This window comes from Rhinoderma darwinii, chromosome 4, assembly GCF_050947455.1.
Source record: "Rhinoderma darwinii isolate aRhiDar2 chromosome 4, aRhiDar2.hap1, whole genome shotgun sequence".
Lineage (NCBI taxonomy): Eukaryota > Metazoa > Chordata > Amphibia > Anura > Rhinodermatidae > Rhinoderma > Rhinoderma darwinii.
This window is the reverse complement of record NC_134690.1, coordinates 379,753,273-379,771,701: the sequence shown is the minus strand read 5'-3', so window position 1 is coordinate 379,771,701 and position 18,429 is coordinate 379,753,273. Positions and strand designations below refer to the sequence as shown.

At 43.0% G+C, this 18,429-nt stretch overlaps 1 protein-coding gene across 1 annotated transcript in view; it reads left to right on the top strand.

The window, feature by feature from the left end:
• Positions 1-18,429, top strand: part of TTC7A (tetratricopeptide repeat domain 7A) — a 293,419-nt gene that overhangs the window by 224,599 nt on the left and 50,391 nt on the right. The window contains exons 18-19 of the mRNA XM_075863204.1: positions 1,294-1,428; positions 12,220-12,422. Coding sequence (XP_075719319.1) covers positions 1,294-1,428; positions 12,220-12,422 — 338 coding nt within the window. The remainder of the gene's footprint in view (positions 1-1,293; positions 1,429-12,219; positions 12,423-18,429) is intronic.

The window sequence follows — 18,429 nt, the reverse complement described above, 5'->3', positions numbered from 1 at the left end:
TTCAGGCTGTAATTACGGCACGGGCAGGCCCATAGAAGTCTATGGGGCTCCCGTAATTATGGGTGACTACGTGTGTGCACCAGTAATTACGGGAGCGTTGCTAGGCGACGTCAGTGGATAGTCACTGTCCAGGGTGCTGAAAGAGTTAAACGATCGGCAGTAACTCTTTCAGCACCCTGGACAGTGGCTACCGATCACAATATAGATCAACCTGTAAAAAAAAAAAAAAGACGTTCATACTTACCCAGAACTCCCTGCTTCTTCCTCCAGTCCGGCCTCCTGGGATGACGTTTCAGTCCATGTGACCGCTGCAGCCAATCGCAGGCTGCAGCGGTCTCATGGACTGCCGCGTCTTCCAGGGAGGTCGGGCTGGATGTCGAAAGAGGGACACGTCACCAAGACAATGGCCGGGTAAGTATGAATTTCTTTTACTTGTACTGCGGAAAGGGCTGTCCCTTCTGTTTATCCTGCACTGATAGAGAGAAGGGGCTGCCGATTAGTGCAGTGCAATTTTGCAGCGAAAACGTGCCCGTAAATACGGGTGAAATACTGGTGACACCGGACCCGTATTTACGGGCACGGGTCCGTAAATACTGGTGCAATACGGGTCGAATACGTGTGACCAAGGACCCGTATTTACGGGAGGAAAAAAATAAGTTTGTGTGCGTGGGGTCTTATTAACTGTTGATTTACTGGCAATCAGCTGATCGCTGCAGACCCCGGCACCTGGAACCTCCGAAGCTGTGTTATCCCGGAGGGGAAGCTGTGGGTGGCTGCACATTTCTCCTGTGAATGATTGGGCAGCCATATTATACACTGTCGCACTGAGTACTCCAGAACAGGAGCCACTCTGCTCTGGCTAAAAGATGGGAGTCCCGAGCGGGGGACACCCCTCTTTGACGTAAATATGCTCTGATACTGCATATGGGCAGGGACTGTCTTAAAAAGGACCTGTCACCTGTCCTGACATGTCTGTTTTAGTAAATAATTGTATTCCCATGAAATAACAATTCTGGAGCATCTTTTATTATAACTCTAAGTTGTGCCGTTCCTCTGTTATTCCTCCTAGAAATGTATAACGTATGTTTCAAAATTATTTCATGGGGAATACACGTGTTTACTAAAATAGACATGTCAGAAGAGCTGTCTGGTCCTCTTTAATGGGACAACCCCTTCATATAGCATCTACTCCATTTCCCAGCCAGTTTGATGGAGAAATTTACATGAAATGTACAGGAACCAGATATAGCACTGAATATTCATATATATATATAAATTCTTATCTTTATCTAGGATCCCAACGAGCATCTTCCATCGCAGCATCTCGCATGGAACAAGCCATGTCAGAAATAAGCTTTCACAGCAGTGTGCATAAGCAGGGCCCCATGAAGCAGTGGGTTACCCTAGAGAAGATATGGCTACAAGCAGGTAAGTGCTTGAAAAATGTCAAATGCCATTTGGCGATATCGTCTATATCAAGGTTCCTATAGTGATTTATGAAGTTGTCTTTGTTTGGATATTTAACCACTGGGCATAAATTTTATCATCATCCATTGAACTACAAAGCAACAGAGCTCTCCTAATAGCCAGGAGCGGGCGTTAATTATTTATTACGCTCACATGACGGAAACAAAGGAAACCACATATATAATTCATTAATCGTGTATACAGTTTACTGCAGCCCCTGCCAAAAACATAACTGCTTTATACGACTTCTAATGAAATTGGACCTAAACTCCAGTAATTTCAGATTCGAATGTCTGGACGGCTCCGTTTTTTTGCCGTTTTCTTTGCCTTTTGCTGGATGTATGACATTTTGTGCAACTCAAAGCCTTTGTTTTCCCCCCTGTTAGCAGTGTATGGCGCAGACCTTTCTGTCCTTATTTGTGGACCCTGCTTTAGAGATGAATATAAGATGTATTGGTCATGCCTCAAGGATGTCAATTTGCACCTTTGCCTACTGTTTGCCATTGGCAAAAATGGCGCCATTTTTACGTGAGACTTCATTTTTTGTGCCCTTTAGGAAAAAGTTTATGCAATGCCCTCCTGGTCTGACCTGGCATTGGCTGACCAACATCTTATAACAGGCAGTGATTAGGGGTCTCTCCATCGGAAGGTGCCCCCAATTTGCCTGTTGTCGGGGGACCTGCAAAACATGACTAGGCATTTAATTAATGGATAGCCATATAGTCCATTGTTTTTAATAATAGTCTCTGTAGCGCTTTAATGCCAAGAAACCGTCTTCACAGTAGCCAATTGTGGCGTATAACAAGGATTAGCAGGGATTTAAACCAAAACTGAATCTATTCCCACAAATCTTTATCTGTTTAACTTTTCGTGATCTATAGCATGTTGCCTCCAGATCCATAACACAGGTTTGCCTTAAATATTGAGAGGTCCTTCTAGGCAAGGACGGTACAATCACTCCTCCCTCCTTGGTCCCTGGCGTTTAGTACAATAGTTCTTATTTATTTCATTTATCTCTCATTCGACTCCATTCCTCACCTCTTTATATACACACACAAACACTGCCGCTTAATGCACGGCCTATTGAATCAGTGACAATAATTATTTTTTTAAAAAGATCCCTAAATTGTGCCTTTCTCAAATGGGCCTTGGCATCCGTCTACTCTGCCCACCTCTCCTCCCGACACTGCCTTCAGGTGTTGACGAACGTACCAAGGCAATTTCCATTACTGATAATCTGACCCCTTCCCCCTGCAGCCACTTTTGACCTTCCTGACAGCCTTAGGGTATGTGCACACACACTAATTACGTCCGTAATTGACGGACGTATTTCGGCCGCAAGTAGTGGACCGAACACAGTGCAGGGAGCCGGGCTCCTAGCATCATACTTATGTACGATGCTAGGAGTCCCTGCCTCTCCGTGGAACTACTGTCCCGTACTGAAAACATGATTACAGTACGGGACAGTTGTCCTGCAGAGAGGCAAGGACTCCTAGCATCGTATATAACTATGATGCTAGGAGCCCGGCTCCCTGCAGTGTGTTCGGTCCGGGACTTGCGGCCGAAATACGTCCGTCAATTACGGACGTAATTAGTGTGTGTGCACATACCCTTATTTTTCAAATCTGACATATCTCACTTTATGTGGTAATAACTTTGGAATGCTTTTACCTATCCAAGCAAGTTCTGATATCGTGACACATTGGACTTTATGTTACTGGTAAAATTTGGTCGATACATTTAGTATTTAATTCTGGGAAAACACTAAAATTTAGCGAAAAATTTGCATTTTTATAAATTTTAATGTATTTGCTTGTGAGACAAATAGTTATACAACACAAAATAGTTACTAATTAACATTTCCCATATGTGTACTTTAGGCTGGGTTCACACTGAGTTTTTTGACGCGGAAACCGCGCCGCAAAACTCGTCAAAAACGGCCCGAAAATGCCTTCCATTGATTTCAATGGGAAGCGGAGGCGTCTTTTTTACGCGAGCGGTAAAACCGTCACGCGGAATTAAGAAGGGACATGCCCTATCTTCGGGCGTTTACGCCTCTGACCTCCCCTTGACATCAATGGTAGGCAGAGAGAGCGTATTTCACTGAGTTTTATGCCAGCGGCGCTCAATGGCCACGGGCGAAAAACACAGCGAAAATCGGCGTGCAGGGAGAGGAAAATTTGCCCCAAACTTCCAAACGGAAATTTTAGGCAGAATTTCCGCCTGCAAAAAACTCCATGTGAACTTAGCCTTAGATTGGCATCGTTTTTTGAACATCCTTTTATTTCTCTATGACGTTACAAGGCTTAGAACTTTAAGGGCGGGTTCACACATAGCGGAATTTCACTTAAATTCCGCTGCGGACACTCCGCAGCGTTAATCCGCAGCGGAGCCGTTTCTCCATTGACTTTCACTTTAATTTAGCAGTGTTCGTTTACACGATGCGTACAATTCCGCTGCGGAGCATAGGCTGCGGAGCGGAATTTGGTGTCCGCAGCATGCTCTGTCTGTTGCGGAGCAGTGGCGGACTGGTTGCGGACTCATGGCGGAATTTCTCCATTGACTTCAATGGAGAGTCAAAATTCCGCAATGAAGTCCGCAGATCTTATGTGTGCTGCGGAGCGTATTGTTTTTACTACCATGACATTTCTTCATTCTGGCTGGACCTATGTATTTCTAGGTCTACAGCCAGACTGAGGAAGTCAATGGGGCTCCCGTAATGACGGGAGCGTTGCTAGGAGACGTCTGTAAATAGTCACTGTCCAGGGTGCTGAAAGAGTTACGCGATCGGCAGTAACTGTTTCTGCACCCGGGACAGTGACTACCGATCTCAATATACATGTATCTGTAAAAAAAAATAGAAGTTCATACTTACCGAGAACTCCCTGCGTCTGTCTACAGTCCGGCCTCCCAGGATGACGTTTCAGTGTAAGTGACGGCTGCAGCCAATCACAGGCCAAGCACAGGCTGCAGCGGTCACATGGACTGGAGCGTCATCCAGGGAGGTCGGGCCGGATGCCGAAAGAGGGACGCGTCACCAAGACAACGGGCGGTAAGTATGAAATTCTTTGACTTTCACTAGGGAAAGTGCTGTCCCTTCTCTCTATCCTGCACTGAATAGGGAGAAGAGAAGCACTTTTCCTGCAGTCCGCAGCGGCCAGTCCGCATCAATTTTCTGCACATTTTGTGCAGATCCGCTGCAGAATCTGCAACGCAGATTCTGTGCGGCATTGATGCGGACAGTTGCGGAGGAATTCCGCCATGTGTGGTCATGCCCTAACAGAAATTTCTCACATTTTCAAAACAATTTTAAAAAATGTCAAAAGGCTATTTTTACAGGGACCAGTTCAGTTGTGAAGTGGCTTTGAGAGGCCCATACAATACAAACCCCATAAATCACCACATTTTTAACACGGCTCTCTCAAAAGTATTCAACTCTCTTTACAAATTTCCTTTTTTTTGCAGCAATTCATTTTTAATCCATTTTTTCCCTGTAACACATAAGGATTTACCAGAGAAACGCAACTCAATATTTATTGCCCAGATTCTGCAGTTTTTAGAAATACCCCACATGTCACCCTAGTGTGGTAATAGACTGAAGCACCGGCCTCAGAAGCAAAGGAGCACCTAGTGGATTTTGGGGCCTTCTTTTTATTAGATTATATTTTAGGCACCATGTCAGGTTTGGAGAGGTCTTGTGATGCCAAAACTAAGGAAACACCCCAAAACAACTACACCCACAAGAATTTAATCTAGGGGTGTATTGAGAATTTTGACCCCACAAGTGTTTCATAGATTTTATAAGAACTTGGATGTGAAAATGAAACATTTTTATTTTGTCCAGTAGGATGTCGTTTTAGCTTAAAGAAAACAATTTGCACAAGGAATAAAGAAGAAAACGCTCCCCCAATATTTGTAAAGTAACTTCTCCAGAGTACATAAATACCCCATATGTGGACATAAACTGCTGTTTGGGCACACAGCAGGGCTCAGAAGGGAAGGCGTGCCATTTGGCTTTTGGAGCACAGCTTTTGTTGGATTGGTTTCTCAGCACCATGTCGCATTTGCAAAGCCCCTAAGGTACCAAACTACCCAAAAGTGACTTTATTTAGGAAACGACACCCCTTAAGGAATTCTTCTAGCGGTGTAGTGAGCAAAAAGACGTAGCTTTAGTTAAAAAAAAATCATTTTCTCAACAAATAATTCATCTAGGGGCCTCAGTCGCAGATCCGCCCGCAAATACCGGAAACAATAGCGCATGATGCTGCGCTATTGTTTTCAGTAAAAACCATGGACACCCCGACGGAACCCATTAAAGCCAATAATTTTTGTCTCACTCCCATGGTGTCCATTGTACAACGGAGTGGGCACTTTAAGTTCTTCTGCTTCTCGGATGGAGCAGAACAATGGTAATATCAACGCAGATGTGAACGAGGCCTTATTTATGTTTCTGATGAGCATTGTATGGCCACAACTTCCGGGTTACATACAGAAGAGAAGGTCACTGGCACAAGGTCGTTTACTGGCCTAGCTGTGAGTGTTTGCTGCTGGTAGTATTAATATTATGTTGCATTTACATCAAATTCTTGCTTTTTACCGATTCAACAAACTATGATATTAAAGTGCACATTTTTTATCAAGTAATATGGTCTGTCAAAGGAGGATTTTCAGATTTATTCAGAATACCTGCATTAGCTGTGCCTGCAGCAACCTTTAAAATGCTGACAGAATGTTGATTTCGATCCTGTCCTAGTTAAGGTCCAGTCTCATTTTATGCAGAACAGTACATGAGAACTTAAGTAAAAATAAAGATTTCTGCAGTGACATCTATAGTTGCTGCAGATAAATGAGATTGACATCGTTTGCGGCGCCAAAGGAGCGCGGTGACTTACGGTAAAATGCAATATTTTATCATCAGCTATGCACAAGTCAGCCCAATTACCTCTACTACATGTCACTTTCATGTTTTTTTGGGTATGTGCACACACACTAATTACGTCCGTAATTGACGGACGTATTTCGGCCGCAAGTCCCGGACCGAACACAGTGCAGGGAGCCGGGCTCCTAGCATCATAGTTATGTACGATTCTAGGAGTCCCTGCCTCTCTGAAGGACAACTGTCCCGTACTGTAATCATGTTTCCAGTACGGGACAGCAGTTCCACGGAGTAGCAGGGACTCCTAGCATCGTACATAAGTATGATGCTAGGAGCCCAGCTCCCTGCACTGTGTTCGGTCCGGTACTTGCGGCGGAAATACGTCCGTCAATTACGGACGTAATTAGTGCGTGTGAACATACCCTTAGTATCTTCCTGCTTATTTCATGTTTAATCTTCCAAGTTGGAGGACCCAATTGAAAAGTAATGCCATAAGTAACAGTGACCCCCCATAACCTAACCACGTCAGTGCGCATATAAAATGATACAAATCTATATTGCACATTTTATTACTAGTTTAGAACACAAGTAACAGACATAAATAATGCAAATAATTTCCATATTCAACAAATGAGTATAAGGGCTTATTCAGACGAACGTGATATACGTCCGTGCAACACGCGTGATTTTCACGCGCCTCGCACGGACCTATATTAGTCTATGGGGCCGTGCAGACAGTCCGTGATTTTTACGCAGCGTGAGTCCGCTGCGTAAAACTCACGAGATGTCCGTTCTCGTGCGTATTTCGCGCATCACGCACCCATTCAAGTCAATGAGTGCGTGAAAATCACGCGCAGCACACGGAAGCACTTCCGTGGAACGCGCGTGATTCGCGCAACAGCAGTAAAAGAACGTGCTTTTCTGTTTACAAACATCCAAACAGAGTGTCATAATGATGGCGGCTGCGTGAAAAGCACGCAGCCGCGCAACATATGGTGATGACACACGGAGCTGTTAAGTTCCTTTTGCGCACGCAAAACGCCGCTTTTTTTGCGTGCGCAAAATGCACACGCTCGTGTGAATCCGGCCTAACACAAAGCACTCAGGTGTAATGACTTTATCTTGCTCATTGCACTGTCACATATCAAGCAGGACTAACTTGCGATACTTCACATATAGGAATGCAATAGTGCTGAACCATGAAAGTGATAACAGAAAAGTAAAAAAAAATTATTTTTTAAAATAAATACTTGCTTTTCTAAGACCTTGTCCGCATGGCGTGTATTCAACACGTTTTTTCCGCGTTTTACATGCGGAAAAACGCTTTTAAGCTTTCATTGACATCAATGACACAATGTGTAGTGCACACGACGCGTTTTTTTACGCTCACGTGTTTAAAAAATGCGTTGTGTAAAATAAGAAGGGTCAAGTCAATTCTTGGCGTGTAAAACGCGCTGAAAATGCGCCTAATTCCCATAGTCAATGGGAGTCAAAATTGCGCGGCCAAAAATGCACCAAAAACACGTAAAATACCACCGCTAATACGTAAAAAACGTCTGTACTTTAAAAAGTGCTTTGCAAAGACGCTAGCGTTTTTGACGAGTTTACACGTCGGTTTTTTCTAGCGCCGTGTGAACAAGGCCTTATAACTCTGCTTTCGTAACTGCCATTCACTTCTATGGAAGTTATGGAAACAGCGTAGCTCAGCGAGCTTTGCTGTTTTCCTAACTCCCGACCATCTAATCAGGAAGTGGCCGGGAAACCGCCGAGAAAGGCAGAATTGGGTTTAGAGATAGGTGCAGGACCCAGATGTGGGACCCGCATCTATCTGACATTTATGGCATATCCTTTGGCGAGTTTATCCTTTAAACTTAATGAAAATTTGCGAGTTTACTCCACGTGCTTATTTTAACAATCCAGTTTTCCAGTTTAAGTGTCACTAAATGCAGTCTGGCTGCTCAGTTGGCAGAGTTTGGCAGACACAAGAATATCAAGATTGGGCAGCCCCTTTTTAGATAGTTCCGCAGTGCCCTCTGTGGATAATGCCACAGTGCCATCTGTAGATACTGCCACACACCCACCCATAGATAATGCCACAATACCCTCTGTAGATAATTCCATAATACCCACTGTAGATAATGCCACCCCCCCTAGATAATGCCACAGTGCCTTCTGTAGATAATTCCACAGTGACCTCTGTAGATAATTCCACCCCCCCTAGATAATGCCACAGTGCCCTCTGTAGATAATGCCACCTCCCCCAGATAATGCCACAGTGCCCTCTGTAAATAATGCCATGGTGCCCTCTGTAGATAGTGCCACACACACACACACCCCCCATAGATAGAGACACACACACACCCCTGTAAATAGCTTCATTGGGGCTCCCTCTAGGAGAGGAATCCCCAACCAGAGCATTGCTGACACTTAGTCTGGGTATTCCTCTGCTGGAGGAGCCCCTAGCGTCACTGTCCATAGACTGTGACGTCAGGGGATCCTCCTGGACCGGTATGTGATGTCAGTGACAACCCCAGAGCCGGAGTCCCAGAGCAGGGCACTAGTATAGGCTCTGCTCCAGAGCTCTGGGGAGCCCCTGACATCACTGTCCATATATGGACAGTGATGTCAGTGGCAACCCCAGAGCCGGAGTCCCTGGCAGAGCGCTACTATCGCTCTGCCTGGGACTCCATCTCTGCTCCTGACATCACTGTTCATATATGGACAGTGATGTCAGGGGCAAGCCCAGAGCCGGAGTCCCGGGCATAGCGCTACTAGGGCTCTTCCTGGGACTCCATCTCTGCTCCTGCCATCACTGTCCATATATAGACAGTGATTTCAGGGGCTTCCCCAGCCGGAGCCCCGGAGCAGAGCCGCTTCTAGCACTCTGACTGGGACTCCAACTCTGCTCCTGACATCATTGTCCATATATGGACAGTGATGTCAGGGGCTTCCTCAGAGCAGGAGTCCTAGAGCAGAGCGTTAGTATAAGCTCTGCTCAGGGATGTCATGAAGGAGCAAGGTACAGGAACCATTGGTACCTTTCTCTGCCATTCAGCGCATTTTTGTGATGCAGGCAGAGTGATGACATCATTGCACCGCCTGCGTCGTTCTGCTGGAACTGGCCTGGTCAGAAGAGACCAGGCCGGCATCGATGAGGGAGAGCACGGCACAGGAACATGGACAGGTGCGTGTGGCACTATCTACGTGTGCACTGTGTGGCACTCTGTACATTGGCACTGTGACACTATCTACATGGACATGATCATACGACCTTCCATGTTTTCAGGGGTTTGGACAAAAAAAAACTGACAAATTAAATTCATCCATTTTAACGACACTGAAAAATGGATGGCAGACGGTCGTTAAAAAGGGTCAGACGGCCAGGAAATGGATGAAAATGTGTAGATTCACTGATGCAAAACGGCCATGAAAAGCGGCCAGTTTATCCGTTTGTTTTTCACCTTTAATTCCCATACATGAGTTATGTTAACTCTCCGAGGATCAGAGGGCACCATTCAATGTTCATAATAAGTAAGTCCATTGTACTCTGGATAGTTTTGCTTTCAAGGACTCTTTATGTCAAGGAAATTCTAAGCGGGATGAATCCTACTATCTCTGCTTTTATTCATATTGTTGGTATAATCGGTATGCACTGACCACTGTGTGGCATCCATTGTAGGTGAATTCATAGTCATATGTTACGTGAGGAATACAGAAATGGGGAACCCAGTGGGTTAACCTTCTCTTCTGCACATCATTGCAATTCTCTGTTGTGGGTCTTGTCATTTGTTGAATTCTTTTGATATTTTTGCATTTTGATCCACGTTGTGTACCCGACAATTGAATTCTGTAGCTCTGCTGACAGTCACACAGCAGCACCATGCCAATTATTTTCCCGAGCGTAAAATAAAAAATAACAGGCTACAGTGGGGGTAAAGGTATAGATAAAAACAGTATATCTGTCATTTTTCATGATCAACGTGCATAACAGTATAGTTACGTACTGATCTCACGTGAAGAATAATACAGATCACAGATCATGTGCCACCACATTGACTGAATAACCAATTATAAAGGGGGACTCAAAGAACTGATCAGGCCTATAGACCCAAATATAACACACAATATATGCATTTTTACTGCAGCATGGGGGCTACTGTCCATTATCAGACATGCTTATAAGGGGTCACCTAAATCTAAAGATGTATTTCCACTGTAGACAATCATAGCATCTCTGGAACCCCACACCTGTTAGAACAGGGGTCTCTTGACCTCTGTCTGGTGAAGCCGCTTCCTCGTACCTCTGCACTCCCTATAGCTATGCCCCTGCTATGAATGCATAGCCTTTTTGCCGTCGAGGGATAGTCAGAACACCACCATACACCATAGATGGTCGGCGAGTCCCGCCGAAATAGGAAAGTAGGAAAGTTTGTCAGAGGTTCTTCTATTGTGTACCTTAATGGGGTTTTCCACAGGATATGTCAGAAATGTCAGATAGATGCGGGTCCCACCTCTGGGTCCCGCATATCTCTAGAACGGTGTCCCCTAAACCGCATTCTACTGGTCTGTGTTGTGGCTGAATCGTGTGATTTCCGACCAGGAATTATGGAAACAGCGTAGCTAACTGAGCTGCGCTGTTTCCGTAACTCCGATAGAACACTCCGATAGAACATCTGTCTGACATATCCTGCGGTATTCTGGTTACACGCTCATGCGCACCGCCGCTCCATTCATTCCCTATGGGAGCGCCGGAGATAGCCGAGTGCAGTGTTCTGCTTTTTCTGGCGCTGCCATAGAGAATGAATAGGGGTAACTTGTTGTAACCTGCAAAATAGTGCGGCCATAAAGGGTGTATTAATTCATGACCGCACTATTTTGCAGATATAGGGACGGTTTACCCGCATTAACAAACAGCCACTAACAGGCTGTTTGACAGCCGCACCAAGCATGGTGCCGGTGCGGTTGTTAGCTGCGTTGCGACCGTGTCAGGGCCGCTCTGTGTGGCCTTACCCTTAGGCAACCATTATGCACTTTGATTGATTAGAGGTGATGGTGATAACATGAATAAAAGTTTCTTGACTTTAAAACAAGACCAAGCAAGAGCCTTTAGGAGCAAGGACCTCATCTAGAATATGCAGTTCATAGTAAGGATGGTCTGGAGTTGGAAAAAATACAAACAAGAGCCCCTAAACTAATAAGGGGCATGGAGAACCTCAGTTTTAAGGAACAATGAAAATAATTAAAGGGGTAACAATAATTAATAACAATAATTAAAGGGGTAACAATTTATCACCTATCCGCTGGGACCCCCATCTGATTTCTAGAAAGGAGGTCCCTTTTCCCCGTTTTCCCCCCAGCATCAAAACCGTTTGCTTGGCAGGGTTTGAATGGAGCTGAAGGGCGCATGCATTACAGTACTCCAAACGCCTTTGAGTTTCAAATAAATATTAAGTCATTGTTTTTAGAAGGAGTATTTTTTATTTCTATATCAATTATTTTAGATTTCGTAGCAGTACAGTAGTTGGAAAAATCTTAAGCCCTCAAGAATAGGATTCCCTGGGAGTAGTAATAGTAATAGTAATAAGGTTGGCAATCACTGGTCCATGGTCAGGCCTGAAGTACTGTATCTACTATAATTTATCATCGGGAATGCTGGGAAGTTTACAGACTACTATGCTTTATTATTATTATTATTATTATTATTATTATTATTATTGCTGTTTGTATTCTTACAGAGCATACAGATGTTGTATGACAGCCTGTCAATCACGTAGGTAGTCAACATTGGTTCCCCTACACATTTAGAGAGCAGTGAAAATTGGTCGAAATTAAAAATAATGAGTTATTTATTGTACTTTTTTTTCTTTATTGTGTAGCTGAACTCTTTATGGAACAACAGCATATGAAAGAAGCAGGCTTTTGTATCCAGGAGGCAGCCAGCCTTTTCCCCACATCACACACTGTGCTGTACATGCGTGGGAAGCTCGCGGAGATGAAAGGCTGTTTGGAGGAGGCAAAGCAGATATACAATGAAGCACTAACAGTCAATCCAGATGGAGTGAAAATTATGCACAGCCTGGTAAGTTTGTGGGTTCTTAGCGCCACTCATTGTGTAAGTGTTTTCAGACTGCAGCTGTGGGCTCCATTGTTGCATTGATTGTGCGGTAATATTAAGTCATTATTTTTAGAAGGAGTATTTTTTATTTTTATATAAATTATTTTAGATTTCGTAGCAGTACAGTAGTTGGAAAAATGTTAAGCCCTCAAGGAAATTAATCAGAAATGACACATATTCCTTATTTAAAGTGGATTCTTGGCCAACACCCTGTGATGGCGGCCATTTTGTAGTCTGAGCCAAATTTTAAGAAGACCATCTATTCATTTGGAGGAAGTGGCATCACCTACTGCATTGATAGGCTGTGGATAATGAATAAATATTAGGTCAGCAAATAGCTATCTTAGTGTGTCCTACGATCAAGACCCAAATGAGGCAGCCATTTTTTTGCCTGACTTATTTTATGAAGGGGCAACCTATAGATTTGCAAAATATGAGGCGTAGTACAGACGCATCCTTATGAGGTATTCCTAGTAAATAGACGTCAGTGCACAAAATGTGTGTTCCTAAGGTTGACATGTAACCAACATGTAGTATAGTAGTGGCAGCCATTCTGTTGGCCAAATAAATTTTTAGTTGTTCTGTATAGCCCATTTATTTGGAACTGGTAGTATCTCTAAAACACACCTAGTAAATTAATAAATTGCATTCTCACTAATATCTGTCCACAAAACGTGTCCTAATTTTTAGACAACTGCATCTAGTGCCGCCATTTTGCCAGGTTTTTCTCAAGGGTAGATCTTTTTCTGTATCAACCTCATAGGTATCTAATACCAAATAATTACCTTAGTAATTTAAGGAAATCTAGGGACACTTGGTCAGGCACATGGTAGGGTTTAGGACATGGTTTAATAGTGACACTTCAGGGTTTTAAAGGTCCATTGTGCCTGCCCTCAGTGCTTCCACAGGACTGACCATCATGCACTCATCTGTTTTGGGTACTTATTACCTATTTCTAGGAACACATTTTATTTTATTTATTTAGTTAATAAAAGTTATGTTTTAGATTTGGGTTAGAATTCTCTCCAAATAGGAACCACCCATCGTCCTTAAAGGGATACTAGACTTTTTTAATTGATTTTGAAATCTAAACTGGAATCTGACATCTTATTTGATTTAAATTGATTTTCTGTGATGTAAAAATATCAGCTTAGATTAACATTCAGGAGAGCAGAGAGATGGCCTGGAGACTGACCTGACAGTAAGTTCGTCTGATGGGATGAACATTGAATGGCATCCAGCGGCTTATATTGCATTGCAAAACGTACAAGCTGAAAAAGACAAGTGGTCCAAAATGTTTGATCTAAACTATTTGTATATATATTTAATTTAATAAAATACATACAGCACCAAGCAGGGAGGCCCCCTTTCCCCCCTTCTGTTTAATCTTTCCATAGATCCCTTACTGCGTCACCTTTCCAAAACCTCAACTTTTCAGGGCCTTATTATACGGGATCTAGAACTAAAATTAGCCGATTTTGAGGATGACATCCTGTTGGTAGTTGCAGACCCTAAGCGGACACTAATTCCCCTTCTTGAAGAACTAGACCAGGTGGGCCGATTATCGGGATACTATTTGAATAGGGACAGGACGGAGGTACTGTTGTTGCGAGGGCCTTCTAGACCCCTTTGGGCGGCCGCCTTTCCATTTAAATGGAACACTCAGGCGATCAAATATTTAGGAGTCCAAATCTCCAGACACCCTGCTAAACTCTACAGACTTAATATAGCACGTTATATAGAGGACTTAGAAAAGACTCTCTGAAGTTCCCTTGTCTTCTATATATTTTCCATACCCTCCCAATATATCTCACCCCTAAAGATGAAAAACGCATTAACTATTTATACAGGACATGTGTGGGGGGGGGAGATCCCGCATAGCCTACCAGATTTTACAACAACCAAGAGCCAATGGGGGCATTAATTTCCCCGACATTAAGCAGTACAACCTGGCGGCCTTGTTCCGTTATGTCTCGGACTGGCTTGGGAGCACCGCTCATTATATTATACTTCGTACAATCTGGATTCCAGATTATTTTCTGGACGGGCTTTGTCGGGACTACTGCACCTCCCATATGAAGGTTTATCTGTGGAGACTAGAGCTAACCCACTACTTGTGGAACTTGGAAAGCATGGCAGAAAATCCATCGCCATCACCAGCTTTCTCCTCTGTTATCTCTCCACTTGCCACTAATCTGTAATAATAATTTTCAGGATGGTAATCCACGGGCAATTTTCCACAGGTGGCACACGTTAGGAATCACCTGCTTCAAAAAGCTTGTACATCAGGACGAACGTCGGGCTCTTACACTTTCGGAACTCCGCTCTAAATATCCCGAGTTACCCATCGATCATTTTAGTTTTCTTCAAGTTGACAGTTATATAAAAAAAGGTTTTACCGCAACTGCCAGACCTGGAATGGAATCCTTATTTGCTCCTAAAATTCTCCAGTCCGAACTCCCCGAAGGGCCAAATATCTAAAAATGATCAATTTCTTCATGTTACCCTTGATTACTCACAATCCCAGACCCCTCTAACTAAATGGCAGGGTGACGATCAGACTAACTCCCACCACGATACTGGCGGCTCTAGAGCAGGCACATAAACTTCTACCCTCTGCCCGCTTTCTGGAAATGCGACTTAAGATTGCCCACAGGTCGTATTTGACTCCAAGTTTGGAGTATAAAATTTGTATCTACACATCATCGTGTTGCTTCAAATGTCAGGCACCGGCAGCCAATCTCTACCATTGTTTGTGGTCGTGCCCGCGCATTTGTGTATTTTGGTCTCGTATACGTACATTCACTACTACTCACCTCGCTAATTTTGTCCCAGATACGATATTGTGGGCGGTGTTTGGGTACATGTATCCTGAAGCTCACGGGTGTTCCCCCGGGGCACACAAATTGCTGCATTATGTGGCGGCGGCGGCGGGGACGAAAGCCATATTGCAATTAAATTCAATGGGGTGGGGAATTGCTTACAATTTAATATGCACGTGAGTGTTGCATCTGCATTGTTTCCTTTATAAGCACAGCGAGATAAAAATTAGAGTCATTTTGTTTTCATTTCTTTTTTTTCCTCTCCTTCTCCCCTCCCCCCCTCTCATCTATTTATTATGCTCGACCAGTTAGGTCAACTTTTGGTAATGATTAATTGGTGTTTAATGGAAATTTCAATGATCCTCTGGACTATTGTTAGTATTACATTGTTCCCCCTCCCCTTCTTTCCTTCTGTTTCCCCCACAAACTTCATTGTTTGAAAAAATGTTCAATAAAAAGGTTAAAAAAAAATAAAATACATACAGTGCAATGAAAAAACAATGCCTGCAAAGGTGTCCATAGTCGGGCTTTCCATTATTTTCAATGGTATTAATCTTTCACTTAATAGGCTGAGCTGTAGTACCAGGAACAGCCACACTTGTATGTACAGTTCTGTAAAAAATGTCTTCTATTTTTGCATATATGTCACACTTGAATTCTATTTTAGTATCTTCCTAAAATAACAGAACTGAGCTGTACACATACCTGATGTTAATAAACTCAAATAAGTGTAGGGCCTGAATGGACACAGACGGCGTACACCATAGTGAATGGAACGGCTCCCGTTCGCATTCTCTATGGGGCTGTATTCCATGTCTGTATGTGACGTTAATCGACACATACAGAGATGAAAAAAAAATGGCAGCCCCCATAGAGAAGAAAAAGTTTGAAAAAAAAAAGTAAAACACAAACACACAAATAAATAAACATTTTTTTAATAAAACACTAAAAGCAAATTGATCTTAATTATTTTTTTTTCGCGACACCCTTCCTTTAAAAGGTGGAGTGTAGGCCTATTGGCATTGTAGCTGAAGAAGAGGTAAAATTACCTAGTTTTTTTTTAACAAGGGCGTTGTAAACATTTATTGTTCCCTTTGTGAGCAGACTAATATTGGTGGTGTTTGCTTTGGAAGCGTCAGATTCCCAAAGAGTTATTAAGTTGTGTGAGTTCAGTAGAGCTAGCTTAATCTCAATGTGTGGCTGCAAAGAAGATGGTTTATAAGAGACTAGGCTCAAACATATGCTGAGGCGATTGGCCTTATAATAAGCGTGAAGATCTGGAAGGGAAAAGCCTCTGATACTAGGCAGTCCTCAGACTTATTATTTCATAGGAATCGGGTGAAAAGACTTCTGATTTTATTGAAGTAAGTCATCGGGTTTTGGATGGTACTGTCTGTAAGAGGTATAAGAACTGGGGGAGTACATATGTTTTAAAATATATTTTTTTGCCTATCCAAAAAACAAATAGTTTGAGTCTATCTAATATAATAGGCTTTTCACTTTAGAGACAAGAGGAATATAGTTTGCTTAAATATAGAAGGTTTGGATATTGAGTGATATAGTTTCCTAAATATTTGATTACTGTAGAAGGACACAGGAAGGGAGATCATTTTTAAGTTTGTGTTCAATTTCTAGTGGAGCCGAGATGTTGATTGCTTCAGATTTGTTATAATTAAAGGGATTTTCGCATGATCAATATTTATCACCTATCCACATGGTAGGTGATATATATGGATCGGTGGTGTTTCCGACCGCTGGGACCACCACCAATCACGAGAATAGGCTTAATTTGCCGTTTCTGTGAGTCTCATATGATTGATGTGGTACTGTGCATGTTCTGCCACCACTCCATTCATTATATGGGGCTGCCAAAGATAGCACTCGGAAGCCCCATAGAAATAATAAGAGTGGTGGCCGAGCATGCACAATATGGCTCCATTCATATGGGGCTCACAGGTACGACAAGGTAAGCCCGTTCTTGTGATCAGTGGGGGATAGTTGATAAATATTGATTATGGGAAAACCCCTTTAACTTTAAAATCTGAGACCTTGCTGAATTAATCGTAGATGAAAATCAGTCTTGAGAAGCTTGTATGGTTTTTTTTAATAGGATGAGCAGGTCATGAGTGACTGCTGCCTTTGTGTGGGTAAAGGAGACAATTTTTAGTCCTTAGGTTTGTTGGTCTTGTCTAATCTTTTGTACGAGGGTTTCAATGACCAGTACAAATAGAGCAGGGGAAAGTGGACACCCTTGTCATGTCCCATGGTAGCACAAACCCCACAATACTCAATCAAAATGAAATAAAACATGACAACAGTTTCTTTGGATAAAAATGGCCACGGTGTTTATTAAGGGTAACCTAAGATAAAATAATTCGAAGAGAATAACCATAAATAATCGAATAAATAATAAAATATAAATATTTTGACCAATAAAAACCAAGTCCGCCCAGCATTAGCTGGGTGACAAACCCCTCTAACAAACAACGTGACGTGAAGGAATTTAAGAACAATAGGGCGGGAGGGTGGGCGACGGTCCAATCTTCAAAAACTGGCTGCTTGACCACGATGAACTGCTCCTTTTATGTCCAATTTTCCCGCCTTTAGGATTTTATCAATGACCAATCAGCTGGCCTTCCACAAAACTGCCTGGAGATAGAATCTGCCAGAACCTGCTCATGCAATTGCACAGCTGACCTAGGTCCAATCAGCTGGGACCAACTCCAAACTGCCCAGAGACAGAAACATCTGGAAACCGGCTCGTGCCACCAGCACAGCTTACCCGGGGGACACCACGATGGTAAGTACCATTCTAATATAAAATAACAAATGGAGAAAAGAGGGAAAGGGGGAGAGAAAAACATACCAAGCAAAAAAACATATTTTATTAACAACTTATGGGGGGCCGTGCGACCATGTGTCCCCCAGGCAATAGCCTGGGGGGCCCCTGACATGGTAGCACAAACCCCACAATACTCAATCAAAATGAAATAAAACATGACAACAGTTTCTTTGGATAAAAATGGCCACGGTGTTTATTAAGGGTAACCTAAGATAAAATAATTCGAAGAGAATAACCATAAATAATCGAATAAATAATAAAATATAAATATTTTGACCAATAAAAACCAAGTCCGCCCAGCATTAGC